The sequence below is a fragment of the Emydura macquarii genome, unplaced genomic scaffold (genome assembly GCF_026122565.2).
Source record: "Emydura macquarii macquarii isolate MOO-44397 ecotype Brisbane River unplaced genomic scaffold, CSIRO-AGI_Emac_v2 contig_499, whole genome shotgun sequence".
Taxonomy (NCBI): domain Eukaryota; kingdom Metazoa; phylum Chordata; order Testudines; family Chelidae; genus Emydura; species Emydura macquarii.
Window position 1 is genome coordinate 2238359 of NW_027130636.1, and position 20839 is coordinate 2259197.

The window sequence follows — 20839 nt, forward strand, 5'->3', positions numbered from 1 at the left end:
CCTTGAAATTTAATTGGGTTACCCTTTGTTCTTGTATGGTCAAAAATGTATTCTTGTGATTATTCCATGCCTTGACTCTCATTACACATTATTTTATGTACCTCTGTCATGCCACCACTTATCTGACTCCTATCTAAACTAAACAGTTCCAGTCTTTTCAATCTCTCCTCAGATGGAACCTGGCAGAAGTGGGAACATACCAGCCATTTTTGTCCCATTCAAAGCACAATGAAGTATTCAGAAGTATTTGTTTATATAATGATCCCTTTCCTTGAAGGGCTATTGAGTGCTAGTCAGGGGCAGGGTCTCTGGCTATGGCCCTAATCCTGCAAAAATGTTTATCTTTACATGTGCGAGTAGACCTGCTGAGTACAATGAGCCTATTCACATGGGTTCAGTTAAGCCCATGCATAAGAATTTGCAGGATCAGGACCTCTGTTTTCTGTGATTCAGGGATTTTTTTATTTGTTATGTTGGGGGTTTTTTCCCAACTGTTTGATTTGGTGCCTTTTGGAGAATGGAGGCCTAATTCACCACTATGTTACTTCAGTTCTATGCCGGGATAAATCCATTGGTTTGCAGAGCTGAGTCAGCCTTGTGGCATTATGATAAAGTGATGGCTGCCATCTTGTCAGACACACTAGGGACTGAACCGGGAACGTCCGCAGCTAAAAGGAGGAGTGGCTATAGCTAAAGCTAAGGAGCCAGAAGGGGCTGTAACAGAGACATATCCTCTGCAGATCGGGCATCAAGGCAAGGGCCCTTAAACACACTCACTAGGGGGTTACAGTAGCATTTCTTCTAATAGTGTCCCTGAATATATTTTTAATATATCGTGAAAGGTGAATGATGTTTGAGCTAGGTTGCTTCTAATATTTATATGATGATGATCCATGTCAGTAACAGTACAGCTGGCTGAAAGATCCACCCAGGCCTGGTCTACACTGCTTGCGAAATTCAGCAGCAGTTGATGGGAGCTACTGTAGGTAGCTTGCGTATCTCCTTTCGACTTCCTAACTTCTACCTAGCGCACCTGCTGCGCCAACAGAAAATGCCCTCCCGTCGACACAGCATTACTCCTTTTTTGGTGGTGGATTAACGGCTTCGACTTCTGGATTGATTGAGTGGGTCTCCACTGCCGCTCAATCGATCCCGCAGAATCGATCCGGCGGCACTGACAATGCTGCTGTCAATATAGACATATCCCCAGTCTCTTAGAGATCCCAGTTTGTGCTTTCCAGTATTATGGGACTAGACCCTTTAGCTGCCAAGCAGGAAATGACAAGCAACCTCAAAATACCTTTTCCATTTTCACATAATGAGCATGTGAATCAGACTCGTGATGAAAACTAGCAGCCATCTGAATCTCTGTTATCAGAAGAAACCTCTCTTGTGCTTTGCCATTGCAGGCTTTCTGTGTTTACACAGTAAAAACAGCCACCTGCTAATATGTGACTTATTTGTTTTTCAATAAGAGGCACCCGGCATGGCTAGATTTCCCTGGTAACAGGCAGCAATAGATCTTCTAAATTTATTGCAAAAGTAATATGAGAGTTCTTTGAGTTCGGATTAAAAGTAATGAGAGTTCTTTGAGTTTGTTGGGCAAAATGTAGCCATTGGACCTGAAGTGCTAATTCATTTAACTCTTGAAAATTCAGGTGTAGATCCCTGATTTATCATCCCAGATCCCATACATGGTGTTCTGCATGGAACAAATTATGGAGAACATATTATTGGTGCTCAAGGCAACCCTACATATAAAACTGAATTTCCAGTGTAACAACAACCAGGAAGAAAAACATTTGACAACCCAACAACACAAACCTTTCTAGTTCTTTATACATCTAGAAGAAACAAAAACCATGACCCATTTTTCCTTCTTTGCCAATCACACCCTGAGAGCTTGAGGAGTCCAGAGCTGTAATGAACCTAGTAATGCAGGAAAATTAATGGTTACGGTTTGCCTAATCCCAGAGAATGACAAAACAAAAGCCCAAGAGAGCTTTGGATCTTAAAGTCACTTTCTTTAATACTCAAGTAACAAAAACATAATGGAGCACAATATTTCCAGCATGCAAAACACAGACACAGAAGCAAAGTATGTATCGGAGCTGTATGAAAATCTAGTCTTCAAAGTAACAAACACATTGGTAAAAAAAATAAAAGCAAAAGCCTTAGAGCCGTGTAACTAAATGGGCCTATAAAAATAATGGTCTTGATTCTCCACTGGTGTAAATCAGCATATCTGCATTGACTACAATATCGCTATGCTGATTTACACCTTCTGGGGCTCTGGCCCAGTGACCTTAATGAAATAAGCGTTCTTTGTACTTAGTGGGTGACGTTCACATAGTCCCACCCCAAGGCAGTATAATAAGGTTTTGTTTAGGGATCTGCACTAGGGTTAGGGGATGGAATTCATCTCCGCTGACCCTTATGGCTTCACCGCAGCCTGTCTGCTGCTGCTGCTATTCCACACCTGGTGCATTACCTTTCTGGAACACTGGATTCTTTTGGATCCACCCCTGACCTGTCTCCAAAGTCCCTTTACACACTATCCTATTTGGAGCCAGTGTGGGACCCCTCCAGTGGAGCCAAGGAACCCCTCCAGTGTGAGCCCATTGCAGGGCTTCAGTCTTGCGATGGGCCGTGCCCATGTGTGTGTGTGGCCTACACATGGGAATACAGAGAGTCAGGATGCACTGTGCTTAGGTGTTTACAGACACACAACCAGTGTGTATTGAAAGGGGATGCTGTCAATACCTGCAGACATTAAAAAGATCAGATTGCTGAGGAAATCTGCCTTCATTTCTGTCCCATTTAAGTTGAGCTCACAAACCAGAGGATATTGAGAACTCAGAAGTTACCGAGAATGAGAGCAAAAGCCCATCACAGCTAGCTATCAGACTGGCTGCTTTGAAAGGAAGGGCTTCCAGTCACTCTTTTGCTTATCCCTTTAAACCATCAAAGCCCCACAGGAGAATGATCTTCACTCTGCCAAGGAGTCACTTTCCAGAGACCCAGCAAAGATTCCCTTTGAGTCAGACTTGCCCAAGTGACAGATGATGCTCTCCATCCTCCGGACTGAGCCAGATCCCTTTACTGTGCTCTTGGCCCTGATGACTCACAACAGATTGTATTGTCAATTGATCACTGAGAAGGTGACGGTGACACTTTAAGGAATTAATATTCAAATCAGCATGGGAAGAATTAATATGAGACAGCGCTAATGTCAGTGATGGGAGTTACACATCTAATGCTCCAAATGTAACTCTAATTAATTCTAAATGAGAAATTCCTCTGGCTTCATTAAAGACGACATCTGCATGAATACCAGTTGTGCACAAAGGTTCTCAGCTCTTACAGCAAATACCATACGTAGGAATAACAAAGGATTATATATATTCCCCAGTGGGATCAGAGGAAATAAATACACTTTGGTATCACAGGTTACATCTAATGTCTAAGTAACATAAATCAAATTAAATATCACACCAAATCAGTATTGTATAGTACATTACAGTGCCAGGGAAGGAAATGTCTGAGTACAGGTGATGACCAAATGCAAAGGTGGGATCTGCCTAACGATGCTTAAAGAAAGGCCACTGGAATTTAGTTAAAGTACACAGCATATAACACAACAGGCAATAATTTTTCATCTCTTTTTAACTTGCTGTGGAAAGGCTAGGTTACAAAGCTAGGCAAAGATACACTATTATTTCAGCAAAGCATTGTTGCTTTCTCTGATCATAACTAAAGGTTACATTAAGATCTCCAGGCTTCGAAAAAAACCAAGAAGCAGCTCTCTATACCTTGCATGAAATTCCATTTGAATGGGGAGATGAGGAAAGTAGCTGTGTTGTGCTGTTTTCACATACTGCTCGGCAACTAAGATCAGACACCAACGTTTCTGGAAATAATTGCCTTTTGTAATTAGTCAGCATAGACATTTTGGTTTAGTAACCTGGCTTGCAAAGGCCTTTCATGCCTGCTCTCAGTGCTATTTAGCTTTTAGTCAGAAATATAAATGTGATCATGTTTGATTTACATGTGATTGGAAACTCCAGCTGTGGTCTGTTATTAAATAGGAATTTAAATCGATTAAAAGAAACAGAAAATGGTGCATGGGAGAACCATGCTTTTGGCTTTCATAAGCTGTATTTCAAATACTTACCCACTCTTTTAGGGATGAGAACAGCTAGAAGAACACACTGCTTTTTTTTTTTTTTTGGACCTCATCATCCTGGGGGCACCAGCACAAAGCCAAATCAAGGTCACATTAACAACCCACCAATGAAAATACACCACATTAAACCAAACAAAATAAGAAAGAGTGAACCTACATACAGGTCTGTTTGGCTCTTGTTTGAGCATTCTTTTTGTTTTGTTTTTGGACACAAAAGTGTTAAAAAATGATAGTGTATCTTTGACCCTGGAAGAGATTCTAGACATAGTCATATTTTGAAGGGTATGAGCGTTTCCCATCATCGCTTCGAGCAGTGTCATCGTATGCTGAGACTTTTTTACTTTTGGCTTCAGATTCGTAGCCAGTACCAGCCTTATATGGTCCAGTTTTGTAGGAGATATTCCGTCCTGATGCATTGTAGGACACTGTTTTGTAACTAAAAGAGAAATAAAATACAACATCAGCAATGCAGACTCTGTGACAACCTCCAATATCCACTCTGCTATGAACTTTGTTCCTGTGAGTTCCAGAAATTAATGCAATTGATTAAGCACCATACTTATTCCTATTATTTGTATTATAGTAACACCTTGGAGGTCCTGATTAAGCTGAGAGCCAAAAGTTCACAAACAGATTGCAACATTCTCTCCTTTAAATATTTTATTTGAAATGTTTCACCAGTTTCTTCCATGAACAATTCCTGGTCTGCAGATTGTTTGAATTGCAGATTTAAAATGTAATAATGAACCATACAGGGGGCGGATTCTAATCTGTGTAAATTGTTCTAGCTCTTTTGGCTTCAGAGGAGCTATGAAAAGTTACACAATTTGCAACTCATGCTGTAATTTATGTAACAAACTTAGCTAACCAACACAGTGCACATTTTTAATTATATGGTTGATTGTAAAAATGGCAGTTTATACCTTGTTGATACATACATCATCACCCAGTCAGGAAAGAGAAACAATACCATGTGACTCCTATAACTAATCAATACCGAACAAGTATACTGTATTCTCAGGGGCCCACAGAGATCATGATTACAAATTAGCAAATAACTGGTTTCCCGCCCCATATTGGGTTCAATTCAAATCCAAACAATTTTTTTTCTAAATTTTTCACTGAATTTAAAAATTCAAGAAAATTAATTTTGGGTCAACCCATTATGATTTTTGGTTTTTCATTTTATTTTTGGCTGTTTTTCATGGTTTGTTTTTGTTTGTTTGTTTGAAAAAATGGCCATCTTTTTTTCAGCCAAAACTGGTCATCGAATTCAACCTGAGTTTGTGTATATTTTGCTCTGAAAAAAGCATTTTTCAGTGAAATTACTATTTGCGGAAAAAAATTTGCCCAGCTCTAATCTTTGTATCCTTCATAACCTGGGTGTCCTATATGATTGCAACTACTGTGCATATGGTCTGTAGGCTATGAAACATCTATATTTTGCACATCCAGTGCTTGCCAAGATAGTCTAAACTAGAGATCTATCATGTGTCATAAAATAATGAGCCTTGCAGAAGAGTGTCTGTCACTTCTTGGTGCAGGATCAAACACAATTTCATTACCTACAAAACTTGCAAAACTACGAACTTAGAAGCATATGGACTTACTGGGTTTCTTCTGGTACTAGTCCCCTGCAGGCAATACACATCATAACACCTCCTACCAGGGCCAGGCCGCCCGCAACCCAGCCAACGAATAAGGCTGAACCAAAGGTGTACCTACAAAATAAAAAGACAAAGGGCCCGTAATGCCGTGGTGGTGTAGGAATGCTCTGTGCTATTTATTTTAAGTTGTATTTGATATCGGGGGACCCCACAGGTGATTTAAAGCTACACTATGCATTCGCCACGGCTAAAGAGCTGGCCTAATAAATCCATCTAGCCATAGCATCAGAACTGGTCTGCAAACACAGACTAAATGTCATTGCTACAGCACACCAGTGCTAACATTCGACACCTGAACTGCCCAGCCTCCCACTGAATGCTCTTCTCAAGATGAGAAGGTTACCTTGTCTGGATTGTCTGCATCGATCCTTGGTACATAGAGGCTGTCGACATCCAGAAGTTTGTGACTAGCATGTTGGCAAATACGGACACGCCGGCAATAGCACAGAGACCTAGGAACAGAGAGAATGTGGGACTGGGCTCTGTGATTCCCCACTGCCTCGTATTCAGGGAGTCATTCAGATCTCTGGAAAATGGATGTAAAGTGCTACCTGCCATTCCATTTGCTCTCATTTGCACAAGTATAACAAGGCAGTGGGCACTGAGACCAAGAATTGTCAGGTTTCCATGTAAATTGCTGAATTATGGAGTGCTCCAGAATGAAAGTATTCATTACCTCCCTCCAAAACATCTCTAGTAGAGCTGGCAGATTTTTTTTTCCATTCAACCTTTTCTCAACAAAAATCCCTTTTGAGACATGTAAATTTTCATTGCAGAAAATCACGGGTTTTGGGGTTTTTTTTCAGGTTTTGAGATTTCACTTTTTCAATGAAAAACCTCAAAGAAAGAATTTTCCTTTTTTGTCAAAATTTTTCATGGGGAAAAAAATCATTTCACACCCCTTGGGATATTGGGATAAAGGTTGCAAATAGCTGCTATGAAGGCTTGCTGGGGTTGGGAATAAGGCATTCAAACATCCCTCTGGCAAATCTGAAGTCACAGATATCCCTGCCTCACATGGAGAAGGAAAAGACTTCCATCCATCACAGTACCAAAGTCCTCAAAAGCCTCCCGCTTGCCATCCAGCAAAATGGATTCTTACGCCTTCCATCTTCCCACCTATCCTCGGTCCAGCTGCCAAAACGTCTGGCTCCTCCCCAAGACCCTCTATCTGCAGCATGATGACAACTGAAAATTTGGTGCTGGGAAATCAAGTGGATTTTAACAGCCAAATAAGTATGCAAGGAGTACTCGATTGATGGCATTGGTGAGAGCTTGAGGAGCCAGGGCCACAGAAATCAGTGGTGTATCTATCCTAGTATCTGGGCACGTCACAATCTTTAGTGCATTTATCCTCTCGGTGCCTGGGTGATTTTGGAAAGTACTATAATCCCCATTTTACAGAGGCACAGAGGTCACCCAGCAAGGAATCAAAGCTAGGTCTTCTGACAGCTAGGCTAAATCTAACCATTGAACTATCCTTCCTTTCCAGATAGTAGCTGGGGCCTTGCCTGTATTTTAGATAGATAAGCTCTTCCATTCATTGTCTTTCAGTGATTTCCCAAGTGTAGAATATATGGGAGGGATTTGCACAGCCTTTCACTGTTGGCCTAACTCTGCTCCCTGTGAAGTGAGTGGATAAAATTACATATATTTTAAATGCAAAAATGAACCCACATTATATGAACTTCTTCCCTTCATCCAGATGGTGTATACTGTATGTGCTTGAAATGTATTGTCTTAGGTCATGGGGCTACCCGCTTGAGTCAATACTCAACCTGTGTAAGCGCTGCAGAAATCAGGCCTTCACAGAACCATAGATATATAGGCCTGGAAGGGACCTCAATAGGTCATCTAGTCCTGTCCCCTGCACTCAAGACAGGACTAAGTAATAACTAGACCATCCCTGACAAGTTTTTGTTTAACCTGTTCTTAAAAACCTCTGGTAACGGAGATTCCACAGCCTCCCTAGGCAATTTGTTCCAGTGCTTAACTACCCTGACAGTACATTTTTCCTAATGTCCAATCTAAACCACCCTTGCTGCAATTTAAGCCCACTGCTTCTTGTCCTGTCCTTGGAGGTTAAGGAGAACAATTTTTCACCCTCTTCCTTGTAACAACATTTTATGTACTTGAAAACTGTTATTATGTCCCCCCTCAGACTAAGCAAACCTAATTTTTTTCAATCTTTCCTTATAGGTCATGTTTCCTAGACCTTTAATTATTTTTACTGCTCTCCTCTGGACTATCTCCAATTTGTCCACCTCTTTCCTGGAATATGGCACCCAGATCTGGATACAATACTCCAGCTGAGGCATAATCAGCATGGAGTTGAGTGGAAGAATCACTTCTCATGTCTTGCTTACAACCCTCCTGCTGATACATCCCAGAACGATACTTCAGTGAGAATATGGACTCAATTTCTTTACTCATCTGCAATGGATTGTGGGTAAATCTGTGCTGAAGGAATTCCTTTAGTCATCACCACTTTCAGGGTTGGTTACTTAGTGCAAATACAGGGGTAAATTCTGCTCACTTGCTGATGGAAGTCGTTTTAGTAAAATCCATGGGATTGCCCATATGGGGAAGACGAGCATGATTACATTGTATTAGCAATCCCAAGTATTCAATCGTTATGACTCAGGCCCAACAAAATCACGAAACTGGCTTACAATTCATGAGATTTTACAAATAATCATTTCTTTTTATTTGTGCCTGGGTTTTGAGCCTTTAGGGTTCATGTTTCCATGCTGTTTTCCATCTCCATGAGGTCTAGACACTAACTTTTTTTATTAAACGAAAACTGAGATTCTCATATATTTACATAAGCAGAGGAGCGCGGCTTTAAATAAAACCACCAGAAAAATTGCCAGAGTTGGTAGCACTGCACTGCAACTCTCAAACATTCATTCCCTGTGCATCTTGACTGTATTTGTCCTTTCGGTTTTTGTTTTACAACAGCTTCCCCAATCTTAAATTCAGCTGATGGCTGAGCTTTGCACACAATATAAGAAATTGTATAGAGCACAATGACCCCTGACTTACCAGCCACAATAAACATGATGCCAGAGGTCAGAGTCATGTTGGCTTTTGCAGAGTCCTCCATATTGCCAATACGAATGCATTTCAGGGCGAAAATGGATACGAGGAGGCCAATGGCACCCAGGACGATACCCACAATCATTAGGGCTCTCACAGCCTGGAACATTGCTGCAAAACAAGCCAAGAAAAGAAACATTTAACTACATAACGTGGGGTTGTCGCCCCATCCTGGGCAGGAAGGCTGGGGACAGCCAACATGGCCTACAGCAGGCATTGCTGTTTCTAACCCAATGAATTCACAGAGAAGATCCAAAAGCCATGGAGTTGTTTGGAAGTTTTCCATCAAAAGGATTTTTCAAAGGCAAAATGGCTTTTCAATGCAAAGGAAAACTTCCTCCCTCCTTCCCCCCCCCCAGGCTGTTTTTGTCAAACCATTTTAGGTTTTTGTTGATAAGCCAAAAAGTGACATTTTTGTTTTGTTTTTGGTAGCCAAAAAGTAAACATTTTTGGGTTTGACTTTTAAGCTTTTCAGTTGCTGAAAACTAAAATATTTTCAGCTTCGAGTTTTTATTTTCTTGAGGAAAATCTGAACATTTTCCAAGAAAAATAGTTATGAAAATGAAAACATTTTCCTGGGTTGGGGGGAAACAATCATTTCTTGAGTAACTCTGGAGGCTACCCTTTCTTATGTGGAAGGAATGATGTTAAACCTATGTCCCCATGAACTATTCCCATTCAGCCTACTCTGACCCTCAACCTGGCATGTTGACCTTCTAGGTGCTCTTCCAGATTGGAGTGTGCTGTTCCACACCATAAGAAGCAAGGGAAGAATGAGACTGGCCCACAGACACATTACAAATGGTCAAGTTAGTTCTAAATGGAATGTGGGCCAGATTTACATAGGTGTTTAGACACCGATGATGCAGATAAGGGCCTGCCGCCATCTTTAAACACCTAAATACCTTTGCAAACCTGGATTTTTATCTTTTACAGGGTTCCCCCTTTTCAAATGATGTTAGTAAAGTTAGTTGGAAAATTTTTGTCAAAACAGTTTTCCATAAGAAATGCCATTTTTGATACACACAAAAAGACTTTTTTTATGAAAATGTATTGATTTTGATGAAAATGTGTTTCGAAAAAACTTTAGAATACAACTGTCAAAACAGACATTTTGGAAACAGAAAGATTAGATTTTTCAAATGACATTTTGTTTTGAAATGTGCTTTATTTTATATAGTCAATTCACATGGGTGGAAATTGAAACAAATTGTTAGACAGTCAGGGCCAACCTTTTGAACGGTTTGTGGGGGTCGAGGCCATCACCTGCAGATTTGAAGAGGTGCAGAAAAGTGCACCAGCCTCAAGGGTGAGGCTTGTTGGGACCCCCTAGCCTCGGAAAGCTGGAGGAGCTCCCTAGCCCCACTTCTCTGTGGGCCTTAGGATGCTTTTTGGGAGCCAGCCTGCCCCTCCCCCCACACACTCCCGGCAGATCTAGAGAACCTCATTAGCCCCAGAGAGGTAAATTTGGATGGCTAGCCAGCTCACAATCCTAACAGGCTCCCAGCCTGATGACAGGCAGCTGAGACTCCCTGGGATCTGCTGAGCCTGAGAAGGTTGCAGAGAGTGTGAGGTGATTGTGAGGGTCCTCAACAAGCCTCAGAAGTCTGGCAGGAGGTCTCGGGCTCTAACCAGAGTGGGGTGATAAGTTTGGACCCAGATGAATCTCTTAAAGCTCATGAGCCTCCTGGGTCTGCAGCAGGGGTGAGACACTCCCCGCTCTGTTCTACTCGTGCTCCCCTTCTCCGCTGGGCTCTTCCTCCTTCACCACTGTCCACACCAAGTTCCATGCTCTCCCCAGCTCTTACACTTCACTCCCTTTCACTCTGCTTCCTACTCCTCCCTTCTCTATGTCCTTCTCCACTCTGCTTTCCCAGCCCATCTCTCCCTAGTGCTGGAACAACTGGGCAGGAAGGGAGAAGAGTGAGGTGCCTCAGGAAGAGTGTTCTGCACACAGTATTTGAATGGAGATTATCATTCTACTTACATGAAAATAAATTTCCTAGGATATTTGGGCTGGGTATTAAATGTGCAGGCAGGGAGAATGTCACAGGATATCATAACAATAGGTCTCATTCTCCACTGCTTTCATCTTGAGTCCCTACACCTGTTCAAGGCTAGTGCAAAGTGTGACTGAGATCAGGAGGGTAGGATTTCACACTCACTTTTCATGGGTGTGAATGGCAAGACAAGGTGCAGGGTATGGGGGACAATGAGGTCCACTGTCTTTCAGGTATTAGACACGCTCCATTGTTGGAGATCCAGAGACAAAAAGGGATTCACCAGGTAGAGCCTTTTTAAAAAATGCAATATCAAGAATTATGGTCACCTCATGGTGGCTTTATTCTCTTTGGTGTTTTCTTACTGTAAACCACAGGGGTGTGCTATTTTTATTTCGCTGGATGGCAATGAGGTAAGCACATTTTTTTGGTACCAGATATTGGCACTGTTGGATGTTGCTCATGGCAAGCGAATGTATGGAGTGGTGCATAGCAAAGAGAAGCAGCTTGTGATTTATGCAGGAAATACTCAGAGTGCACTTTAGAAAGTTATGCAGATACTGAGAAGTCCCACAACCAACCCCTTTTCACATGTGGCTTCAACTGAGCAAACAAACTGTGAAAACTAGATTGAAGAGTCGACACGCACTCTCATACAAAGCTGCTGTACACTAATTCCGAGCCGTAACTCAACATGTTGTGAACCACCTGTAGCAACACCTCTTAACATCCCTAAAGCTGCTTCTCTCTAAAGGAGAGGAAAAAGGTGTAGGAACATTAGAATATCAAGAAGTCTTTCTAATGAAATAGCAATTATTTCACCTCATCCACAATTTAACTTGGCTGCAGGCATTTCTCGGCAATAATATCTGTGCCAATGTTCAGACCAGTTGTTGAAGACCCCATGAGAGATGAGAAGTTATCAGAGTAATAGAGATGGTCAAATAATGGGAGGATGTAGTCACAAATACGTTTCTAAAGTACCATTTGTGATTTGATTTTGGTGTATTTGTGTCCCTGTTTGTCCTTCCATGAACATTTCAATGACTAAGTTCCATTCATGTCAATGGTGTTATGGGTATGAATACCTGTGTTTCTGCAAGAACAAGGGTACTCATGTGACAAGAGGGCGAGTGTCTCTGGCCCCACAGGGCTAGGCAGTGCCCTGATCTCACCAGCTGGGAATTCCCTTGGTGTGCGGGTGTTCGCAGCAGACACAGAGCTGGCATAGCCAGCTTCTACTCCACTCTATCTCCTAGCCTCAGAATACAGAATGAGTCCAATGATGGAGGGGGAAGTGGCTGGAGTGGTAGTGTGTTCTGGATGTTCTCCGCTCATGCATTGCTCCTTGTGGATTGCTATCGGCTGGCACCAGCTGTGGTAAAGACTCCTATTGACTTGCATGGTCATGTGTTGATGGCGTGTATGAGATTACAGCAAGGGAGAAGGTATTATATGGGAAGTGAACCTTGTGGCATTGCAATAGGGGAAGCCATCGTACAGAGGCATTCTCTTCTGCACCATTCTCTTGTGAGTTGAATATTTTTAAAGAGTGTTTCTAAGAGTCCTGAGGTCGCCTTTTTCAATTATTCTTGTCACACATGACACCACCAGCACAATGTGTTGTCCCACAATCACAGACCATCTGACAAAACTATCTTAGAAAAATTACATTACCAAACAAGTTGCTGAGGAGTGAACGGGAAATCTCTGCAATTCTTCCAGCCTTACCCTACCCTCTCGAGCCACGTCAGATGGGGAGGTGGTCAGGGGACCATGTAGAAGAACATCAGATCTCCCTGCCATTAGGGGGGTTAACTCATGTTTGGGTAGAACCAATAGCTTTATCAGCTTGGTGCAGGGACTCACCGACAAAGGAACATGACAAGCACAACCATATGCATGGAGAGACCCAACCCAAAATAACCAAGGCTTTCAATGGGTTTGAGCTGTTTTGACAATCCCAGTCCACGGCTGCTGCTGCTGTTATGACTCATTCTGATCATCAGTCATGTCCTTATCAATTGATAACATGTGTTAACAAACCTGGCTTTTTCAGCCTCCCACTCATCAGCACGGAGGTGTGATTACATTATTATTCATCAGAAATCAAGAGGCTGAGGGATAAGTGTTATCAGCCCCAAAGGGTGTTCAGGAGGCATTTGGGGCAGAGCTGGAGGAAGCAGCAAGAAAAAAACCACAATGTTCCTTTACTCACTCTTCTTTACAAAGGCTGAAGTTTCATTTCAACTGCTTTGGTTTCGGTGAAAGCAGAAATCGCCTGTGATCTCACCAAGCCAGGCGTGTGTTGTTGGCTAAGTGACATCAGGTGAAACCAATACTCCATAGCAGTGAGCAAGCTACTATGGAATATAATCTATAGCTCTAGTTTCCTCTCAGGGAGTGGGAGACACCCTTTTATTGCCAACAAATAAACCCTTTTCCGACCCCTGAGACGCCCTTTTATTTCCTACAAATGTCCTGTAAAGGATTACAATATTTGGGTGCAAGTAAGATGATAGGAGTGAGGCTTTAATTCTCAGACTTCACTAGCACATTTTGGATCAGATAAACTGGTGCATTCCAGTTGCTTTGTATCTCTCTGGTCTGCTTTGAAGGAGCCAGAGGATATCCATGGGCCTAACTTTCCATTTCAAAATGCTTTAGTCCCAACCCTGCACTCCTTTGTGGAGAAAAATCTCCCAGTGATGCCCAACATGGACTGGAGGATTGAGGCCAACGGTAAAGAGTTTACTCACTTGAAGTGCTAAGTCCCTGCGTCGCTGAGCTGCAGAAGGCCAGGAAGGCATGGATATTGCTTTGCTACGGGATGACTCGGGCGTGTCATGAGTTTTTGAAATTCGGTGTTCATGCCCAAAGAGAAAAAAAATGCATTTTTATGCACTAAGTTATATCCCACCCCGGGTGGGTATAGAAGGGGTGTGTGAGAGAGAACAAGATACCTCACTCCCTTCTGTCCCATACTGGGGCCAGGCACGAGTGACCTTGCCTTCGCCTCCCTCTGACCTAAATTTCTTTGAGGGGCAGGGCTTAGGCCCACCCCTCTCCTCCGCATTTCCTTCTCTGCTTAGTTCAGCGTGCTGGCATTTCTGGATCTCATTCTTAGGCACCCTAACTCTGTCCATGCATTGTATAGGGAGCCTGGGTGCCTCCCTCAGCTCTGTGGATTCCATAGGCAACAAGGTGCCTGAACATTAAGTGTTGCAATGCTGAGCCAACAGCCTCTTTGTGCCTCGAGTCCTTTGTCTTTGACATGGAGTGTGTTAGGGAATGCATGATGGGTCAGAACCTCAGCTGGTGTAAATCAGCGTAGTTCCAGGGACAGCGGCCATTGTCTACGTGACTGCAATGGACCTATGCTGATTTACAGCAAACTCTCTGCTTTGCTTTCTGCAAATTCACATCAGGTAGAAGGCAACAGAAAAAGCGATCTCTGTGCTCATGTAACATTACATTCATATTAATGTCTTTGTGCTATCACTCCCCTTGAACATGGAATGTAAAGTGAAAACATTGGGGATAGGAAGCATCGTAATTTTAAGTGAAAGTAAACAACAATCAGAAACCATTTTAATAAAATTACTGTTTGAAAAGTAGAAGGGGTGGGAAGGTTCTAGTCCTGTCCAAACTGAGAGCATAAGACATTTAAAAATTGTCATCAGGAGTGCTTGGTAATATATGCCCATATTTTTAACGCTAAACACATGAAATGCACATACACCTATCTTGCACAGAGACCTGAAATGTGTACAGACCTGGTATTTGAACACACGTGGAGAGTCAGCTGCATCAGTGGCTATTTGCACACATTGTTGGCATATTGTGACATCATGTGTGCACAAATTAGGAACAAAAAATACATTGATGCAATTGCATGTACCTCACTGAAAAATCCAGCCAGTCATATAAATTAACCTGAGATTGTTAACAGTCATACAAATATTTTAAAATTAAATTAACAAATCCTCCCATCTTTCCCAGTCAGGAACAATGGAATTATCCATCAGGCATGTCATTATAAAATGGAAGTGTCAGAATGATCTGCCAGTCAAGCAATGTGATTGGCTGAACAGCCTTTGGTGCTCTGTAATAATTAGCATAGTAGCTCATTGTATTTTTCAGCCCAAAGAGAAATTAATGAGGTTTTTTTTTTAATGTTGGAATGAATAACATGCATTAAGATCCACATGTTCAAAGATATTTAGGCACCAATGGGAGTTGGGTGCCTAACGTCTTTGAAGATTTCGGCCTAAATGCTGTGTGGAACAAATGATATAACTTGATCTTAACCAACATAATCTGTATTCCTTTCTTCAGTACACACATCAAAATGAAACCCTACTACAAATTACATTTGCTGGAATATGGATATCTTAAGAAAATTAACCAGTTTAAAGCCAGGTCATTCCAACTTTATATCAGCAATGCACTATGAAAAATAAAGCCGATAGGACCTCTGTTTTTGCAATATGATCTTCCTATGACTGTGAAATATATTTTCTTGTTTCTAGATGGGCCAGAAACAGTTTCCCATCCTGCAAAAATTTCTGAAATTTTGAAAAATTTTCCGAATTTGAATTGGGATGAAAAGTTGAAATCTCAAAATTTTCGCAAACCAAAACTCCAAAAACAGTCCGATCAAGTCAGTCGAAACATTTAAATTAATTCATTTCCAAATGCTTCATTTTGATTTTTACCTTTTTCATTTTTGTTTGTCATTTTACTATGAATTAGTTTAAATTTCTAAATGAAAAGTCACTTCAAACTGAAAAACAGAATTTCTTCTTTCAAACATATGGACGCAGGAAATTCATATGGACATTTTTCCTACAAAAACGTGTTTCATCAAAAAATTCCTGACAAGCTCTACTTTTTACCACATTACTTAAAGAGCAGCCTAATTAAAAATTGGCTCCTACTAGTGATAAATTAGTGCAGTCAAACCTGATCCTCACTGTCACTAAAGGAAAATATATTTCTCTCTTAAACCATAATCAGTCACGTACAGCATCGTTAGAGATATTTATTAAAATAAAAGCAACTCCAGAGCAGCTAGCTTCAGATGCTTTTTTCTCAAAACAAACAACACATTGTCTACTAATCATAATGCAGAGTGAGCACGGATGTATTTATTAAATCATATCTCTAGAGATATGTCTGAAACTTTAGCAAGCAATGAACGCAAAAGCAAAAATGTTTGTCTTCAACTGTACAGTCTCTGGTGACTTCTCAGTAATGAAGCAAGTCAGTCATCAAAACAGACAGAGCAGCTGAGAAATATTGGGATCTGTTCTCTGTTTTACACAGGTCAATATGTACACAAAAGGTACACAAGAGAATGTACACAAAAATATGTACACAAAAGACCATAATTTGCCACAGCCCTGCATCCAGGGCAGTCATTTGCACCTGTGCAAGGAGAAGTGCAAAATGGGTGTCAAACGCTACTGAATCAGAGAGGCAGTATTAATTTTTTATTCCACACTGCACAGGTGTAAATGAGTAATGGAGAATCACACGGATAATTCGATCAATTTTAATGTTGATCTAGCCTCAGTGCTTGCTAGTGCTTCATAAATTCCTCAAATGCGCAAAGGCAGAAGTGACTTCTCTGGTGTAAAATGTTGGGATATTTGTTTAAAAAATAGGGAATGTACCTGATTTCAACACTCCCGAGTTGACTACTGACCCCTTTCAGTACCTTGCTCCAAGTTCTTTACTGCCCTGCCCATTTACACCTGAGCAAACTGACAGCAAAATGCTACTAGATCACAATAGTTTTGCACCAAGTTTGCATTCACTTTGCATAGGTGTAAATCATTATGCAAAGAGCTCGGCAGTAGAGAATCAGGCCTTTGGGTGAATAGCACAGTAACCAAATGATCCGATGTAATGTGGGTGACGCTGTATTGTAACAGAAACTTCCATACACAACTTTCATCCCTAGCCACCCAGATTAGCTTTAGGTGTGATGCCTTAAAGGTCATAGATCAGCTTGATCATTTTGTCCCCATTAAAAAAAATAGACTAAAGAACCAAAACCTAAAATAAAAAACAACCAATCAACCGCAACCTTCTATTAAAACTCCATGTACAACAAAGGGTCAATCAAAACACCCTCTTAGATGCCAATTCCTCTATCTTCGCTGCTCATCACCAGCTTTCTCAACAAGAAAATTCAGGATATCCTCTTTCCTTTGGGGGAAAAGATGTCACCACTGGTTTCTTACTGTGGAATTATCAATATGATCAGTCAATAACAACGGAGCAATTAAATAAAATAACTGAAAAACTCTTATTCCCAATTTCATATGTGTTGAAATCCAAAGAGCCAGAATCTTAGCCGATTTAAATCAGCATGGTTCCATTAACAGAGCTATGCTGATTTATTTCTAGCTGAGGATCTGCTCCTGCGACAATGATATTGGTTCCAGACAAACATGCTTCCATTTATAATATCAGCCATGTAAGATTATTATTTATGGTAATACAATATACATGTGTTTTATACTCATGTGCTAAGTACTCTGGAGATTCTTTTCCCCTTGCAAAGTACTTTAACATAACAGCTCCTACTATTCAGTGAAAACTGTATTATATTTATGCTTCAAGAAAACTCCAGGGGTTAACCTTGGTCCTTCTTTTGCCCCTACCTGGTAGTCCAAGAATGGTGTAATAAGGCCGGCACTCTGTGAAACCTGAGCTCTGCCTCACGCAGCTCCTCCAGAGGCCCTGATACTGGAACACGGCTGTGACTGGGTTGTCATACAAGTCTTGTGTGCTCCACATATCCATTCCAGTGGCTGCGATGCACCCCGCAAAACCCAAAGCTGAGACAACAAAGCCCATCACTTGGCAGATTGTCGTTGACATGGTGGCTCCCCTCGGCCAGGATTTGAGCTAACTCTGAGGAAGCCGTAGACCTTATGGGAACACTCGTGTCCTCTCGAATGAGCCACCAGAAATGCAGCTGCTCTTATCAGATGGTGTCCGTTGAGCGGCTTTGTTTGCTCAAAGTGTTTTTGCAAGATAGCCCAGTTTCGCTCTCGCTGGGTAGGGTTGTGTGTTTTTTGGTAGGCGAAGCAAGAGATAGGAGATTTTGTCCTTTAGAAGTACTTCTCCTCTGAGAGCTAAGTAGTCACCGCTGGTCAAGTGTAGGGCGACCCTCTTTGAAGAAAGTTAAGAGGCGCATTACCTTTCCTGAACACGCTTGCACCTCTCCCCATATCTAAATACTCTGGAGTTTGCTAGACTTATTCTGTGTACTTGGCACATTACTGTTGAGAGGGAAGCAAGGGAGAACTAGACACAAATGAATTCCTAATTTCTGAGTAGACATTACTGTACCAGTGCTTCCCAACACAGCATCCCCCAAAGATCTTCACATACTACATGGATCTCATTCTCACTGCCTTGCTCCTTCTGTAGTTATTTACCCCTGTCCAAAATGGGAGCAAGACATTACCAAATCAGGTTGGTAGGAGCAATTTATGCCTGCTTTACATTCACTTGGCACAGATGCAGATGTCTACACTAGGTGAAAGGCAGGGGAGAATCAAGCCATGTGCGTTTTACTTGAGTTCTTAGGGTTTTGAAAGGTCTGCCACCAAGAGAGGAAGAAGCCATAGTCTTATCAGAACAGCAGTGAAAAATGAAAGGAGTTTTAATAAGAACAAAATGGAATGGGCTACATCCCCCAGGCCACCAGAGCTACCCTCAGCACACCTGAGAGGAGCAGCATAAGTGAGTTTTACCCACCTTTCCTCATCCCCAGTCCTGAGTTTAGGCAGGAGCTGAACTGGGACTGCTCTGACTCATGCTGATGGTAAACAGTCCTCAAGAGGCTGTTCTGAAGAACAAAGCATGTCCTGACCAAGCCTGCCACCCGTGGAACAACCCCCAATAACAGGGCAGCCTAGAGCCAGCTTTCCACCATCTGGTGAATCATCCCGATAAGGTACAGTTACCAAATCTTCTTTAACTATTAATTCATATGGCAATGATCCCAATGGGGAGATAAGTTGCCCACCGTCTATCTACCCATTCAGGTATCTCTAAGGTGCCCATCACTATGATACCTCAGCACCAACTGTACACGCATGGCACCTGTCAACATCAATGAGCATTATCCACACATGCACTGAGGGGAGACTAGGCCACTCGGAGAGCGCCCTTTTATGGCTAGTTGCTTACTAAAGCCGAGGAGATGCAAGAATTGGGAAATTAATTATCTCTTTCCACCGTGGTGAAGTGCTCTGCTCAGGGGAGCAATATAAATTTGCCATGCTGCTCTGCCAATGCACTGCTGTGAGTTACAGGGACCTTCCTGACTTCCCGCTCATCAATTCTGATCTAATACACTGTTCCAACTGATTTACTTCAACCCTGACCTAGAAACAAATTCTATCTTTATCCAATCATGATACCTTTCTTTGCTGCAGACACAGTCAATATGATCACCTCGTTATGAAGCAGAAAGAACATCACCTCTCTTCCTGGTAGCTTTATCACAAGGATGGATGATTTACAGGGGAGTTATTATGTATTGGCTATCGCCGCTGTGTCCTATACAATGACTACCCAGGACATCCCTTTTAACACTTCAAGTGCACAGCTGCACTGCAGCAAAATGCAGCCTGAGCTTGACAATATCCATAGATGTACATGCAGGACTATTAGGAGAAGATTGTGGGCCTTCTAAGTCTATTTTTATAATCTGAAGAAGCACAAAATATCATATGTAATCCTGATAGAGCAGCCACAAGAATTAGCTAGCAGCTGTGCCTTTTGTTTAGATCACTCTCCCTGAAAAGGCTAATGTCAGGCTGCCCTTCGAGCTGATTCACATGGATTTCTCTTATTGCTCTAACGAAGGCCACAGTGGCTTGTTTCAGTTGTCCAACCCATGATGGTTGGGAACATCTGCTCATAGAATAGCGTCCTGTACCTCCGTACAATCCAAGGCATCTAACTTTTCAAATTAGTTGCTAGTTTATGCCTCCAACGACTGACTGGCAGCAAATAGAATCCTTTCTAGCCTGTATTTTATATTTTCTGTTATAGTAGTTGAGAGTCCTGTGAAAGGCCTGGTATGAATCTCTAGCACAGTCACAAATCACAGGCAGTACAGCAAAATCAGCTCATGAATTGCTTGTGCACTAGTGGATTTCTCAAGCAGGCACTCAGCTGGTGTAAACTGGCCTAGCTTCATTGATTTTACTAGAACTGCACCAGTTTACACCAGGTGAAGGTCTGATTCCCATATGGTTAAGATCAGAAGTGGGCCTTAAATTTCCCCAATGAATGAAACAAATGGGAGTGGTGTAATGGTAGAAGAGCTTGTGAGATGAGGACAGTGCTTTATGGTTGAGATATTGACGTCCTTTGTTAACCTGCCAGCTCAGTGTCTGAACCAAAAAACTGGGGGGAAATAATTGTTTCAAGTTGACCTGAAATAAATTTTTTTTTGAAACTTTCAGTGAACTGAAAAAGTACAAAACCTTTTGTTTTAGGTTGAAGAAAACATTTTGTTTCCCTTTTTGTTTTTTGTTTTTAGCCCTTCTTGTATAAAACTGAAGTTAAACTCAAAACAAAAAGTCGTTTTGAATAAAAAAAATTGAAACATTCCAGTTAGAAAATGTTGAAATGGAATGTTTTTATTTTTAGGGGAATTTTTTATTTGTTTGTTTTCCATCGACACCATTTGGCAAATTCAGCACACATTTGCAAAAATGTTCCCGTCAACCTGAATCTGCATTTTTGGGCCAAAAAAGTTTTGTCTGAAAATTTTCACCCAGCCCTAGCTTTAGCAAGAAATTACAGAACAGTTTGAATAGTTATGAAGAAAGGCAGTCCCAGTAAAAACA

At 41.7% G+C, this 20839-nt stretch overlaps 1 protein-coding gene across 1 annotated transcript; it reads right to left on the bottom strand.

The window, feature by feature from the left end:
• Positions 1-3998: 3998 nt before the first annotated feature.
• Positions 3999-17846, bottom strand: CLDN18 (claudin 18). Its single transcript, XM_067538621.1, has 5 exons — positions 17627-17846; positions 8899-9063; positions 6197-6305; positions 5797-5907; positions 3999-4622 (listed from the first exon to the last, which is right to left on the bottom strand). Exons 1-5 carry the CDS (start codon positions 17844-17846, stop codon positions 4445-4447), a joined length of 783 nt encoding a protein of 260 aa, XP_067394722.1. The 3' UTR covers positions 3999-4444.
• Positions 17847-20839: the final 2993 nt, after the last annotated feature.

Excerpts from the sequence above, each read along its gene's own strand:
- CLDN18 (XM_067538621.1), bottom strand. The coding sequence starts at position 17,846 with ATGTCAACGACAATCTGCCAAGTGATGGGCTTTGTTGTCTCAGCTTTG. Across the intron at positions 9,064-17,626 it reads CACCATTCTTGGACTACCAG|CAATGTTCCAGGCTGTGAGA; the intron begins GTAGGGGCAAAA and ends CTTGTTTTGCAG. Across the intron at positions 4,623-5,796 it reads CTAGTACCAGAAGAAACCCA|TTACAAAACAGTGTCCTACA; the intron begins GTAAGTCCATAT and ends TTTCTCTTTTAG.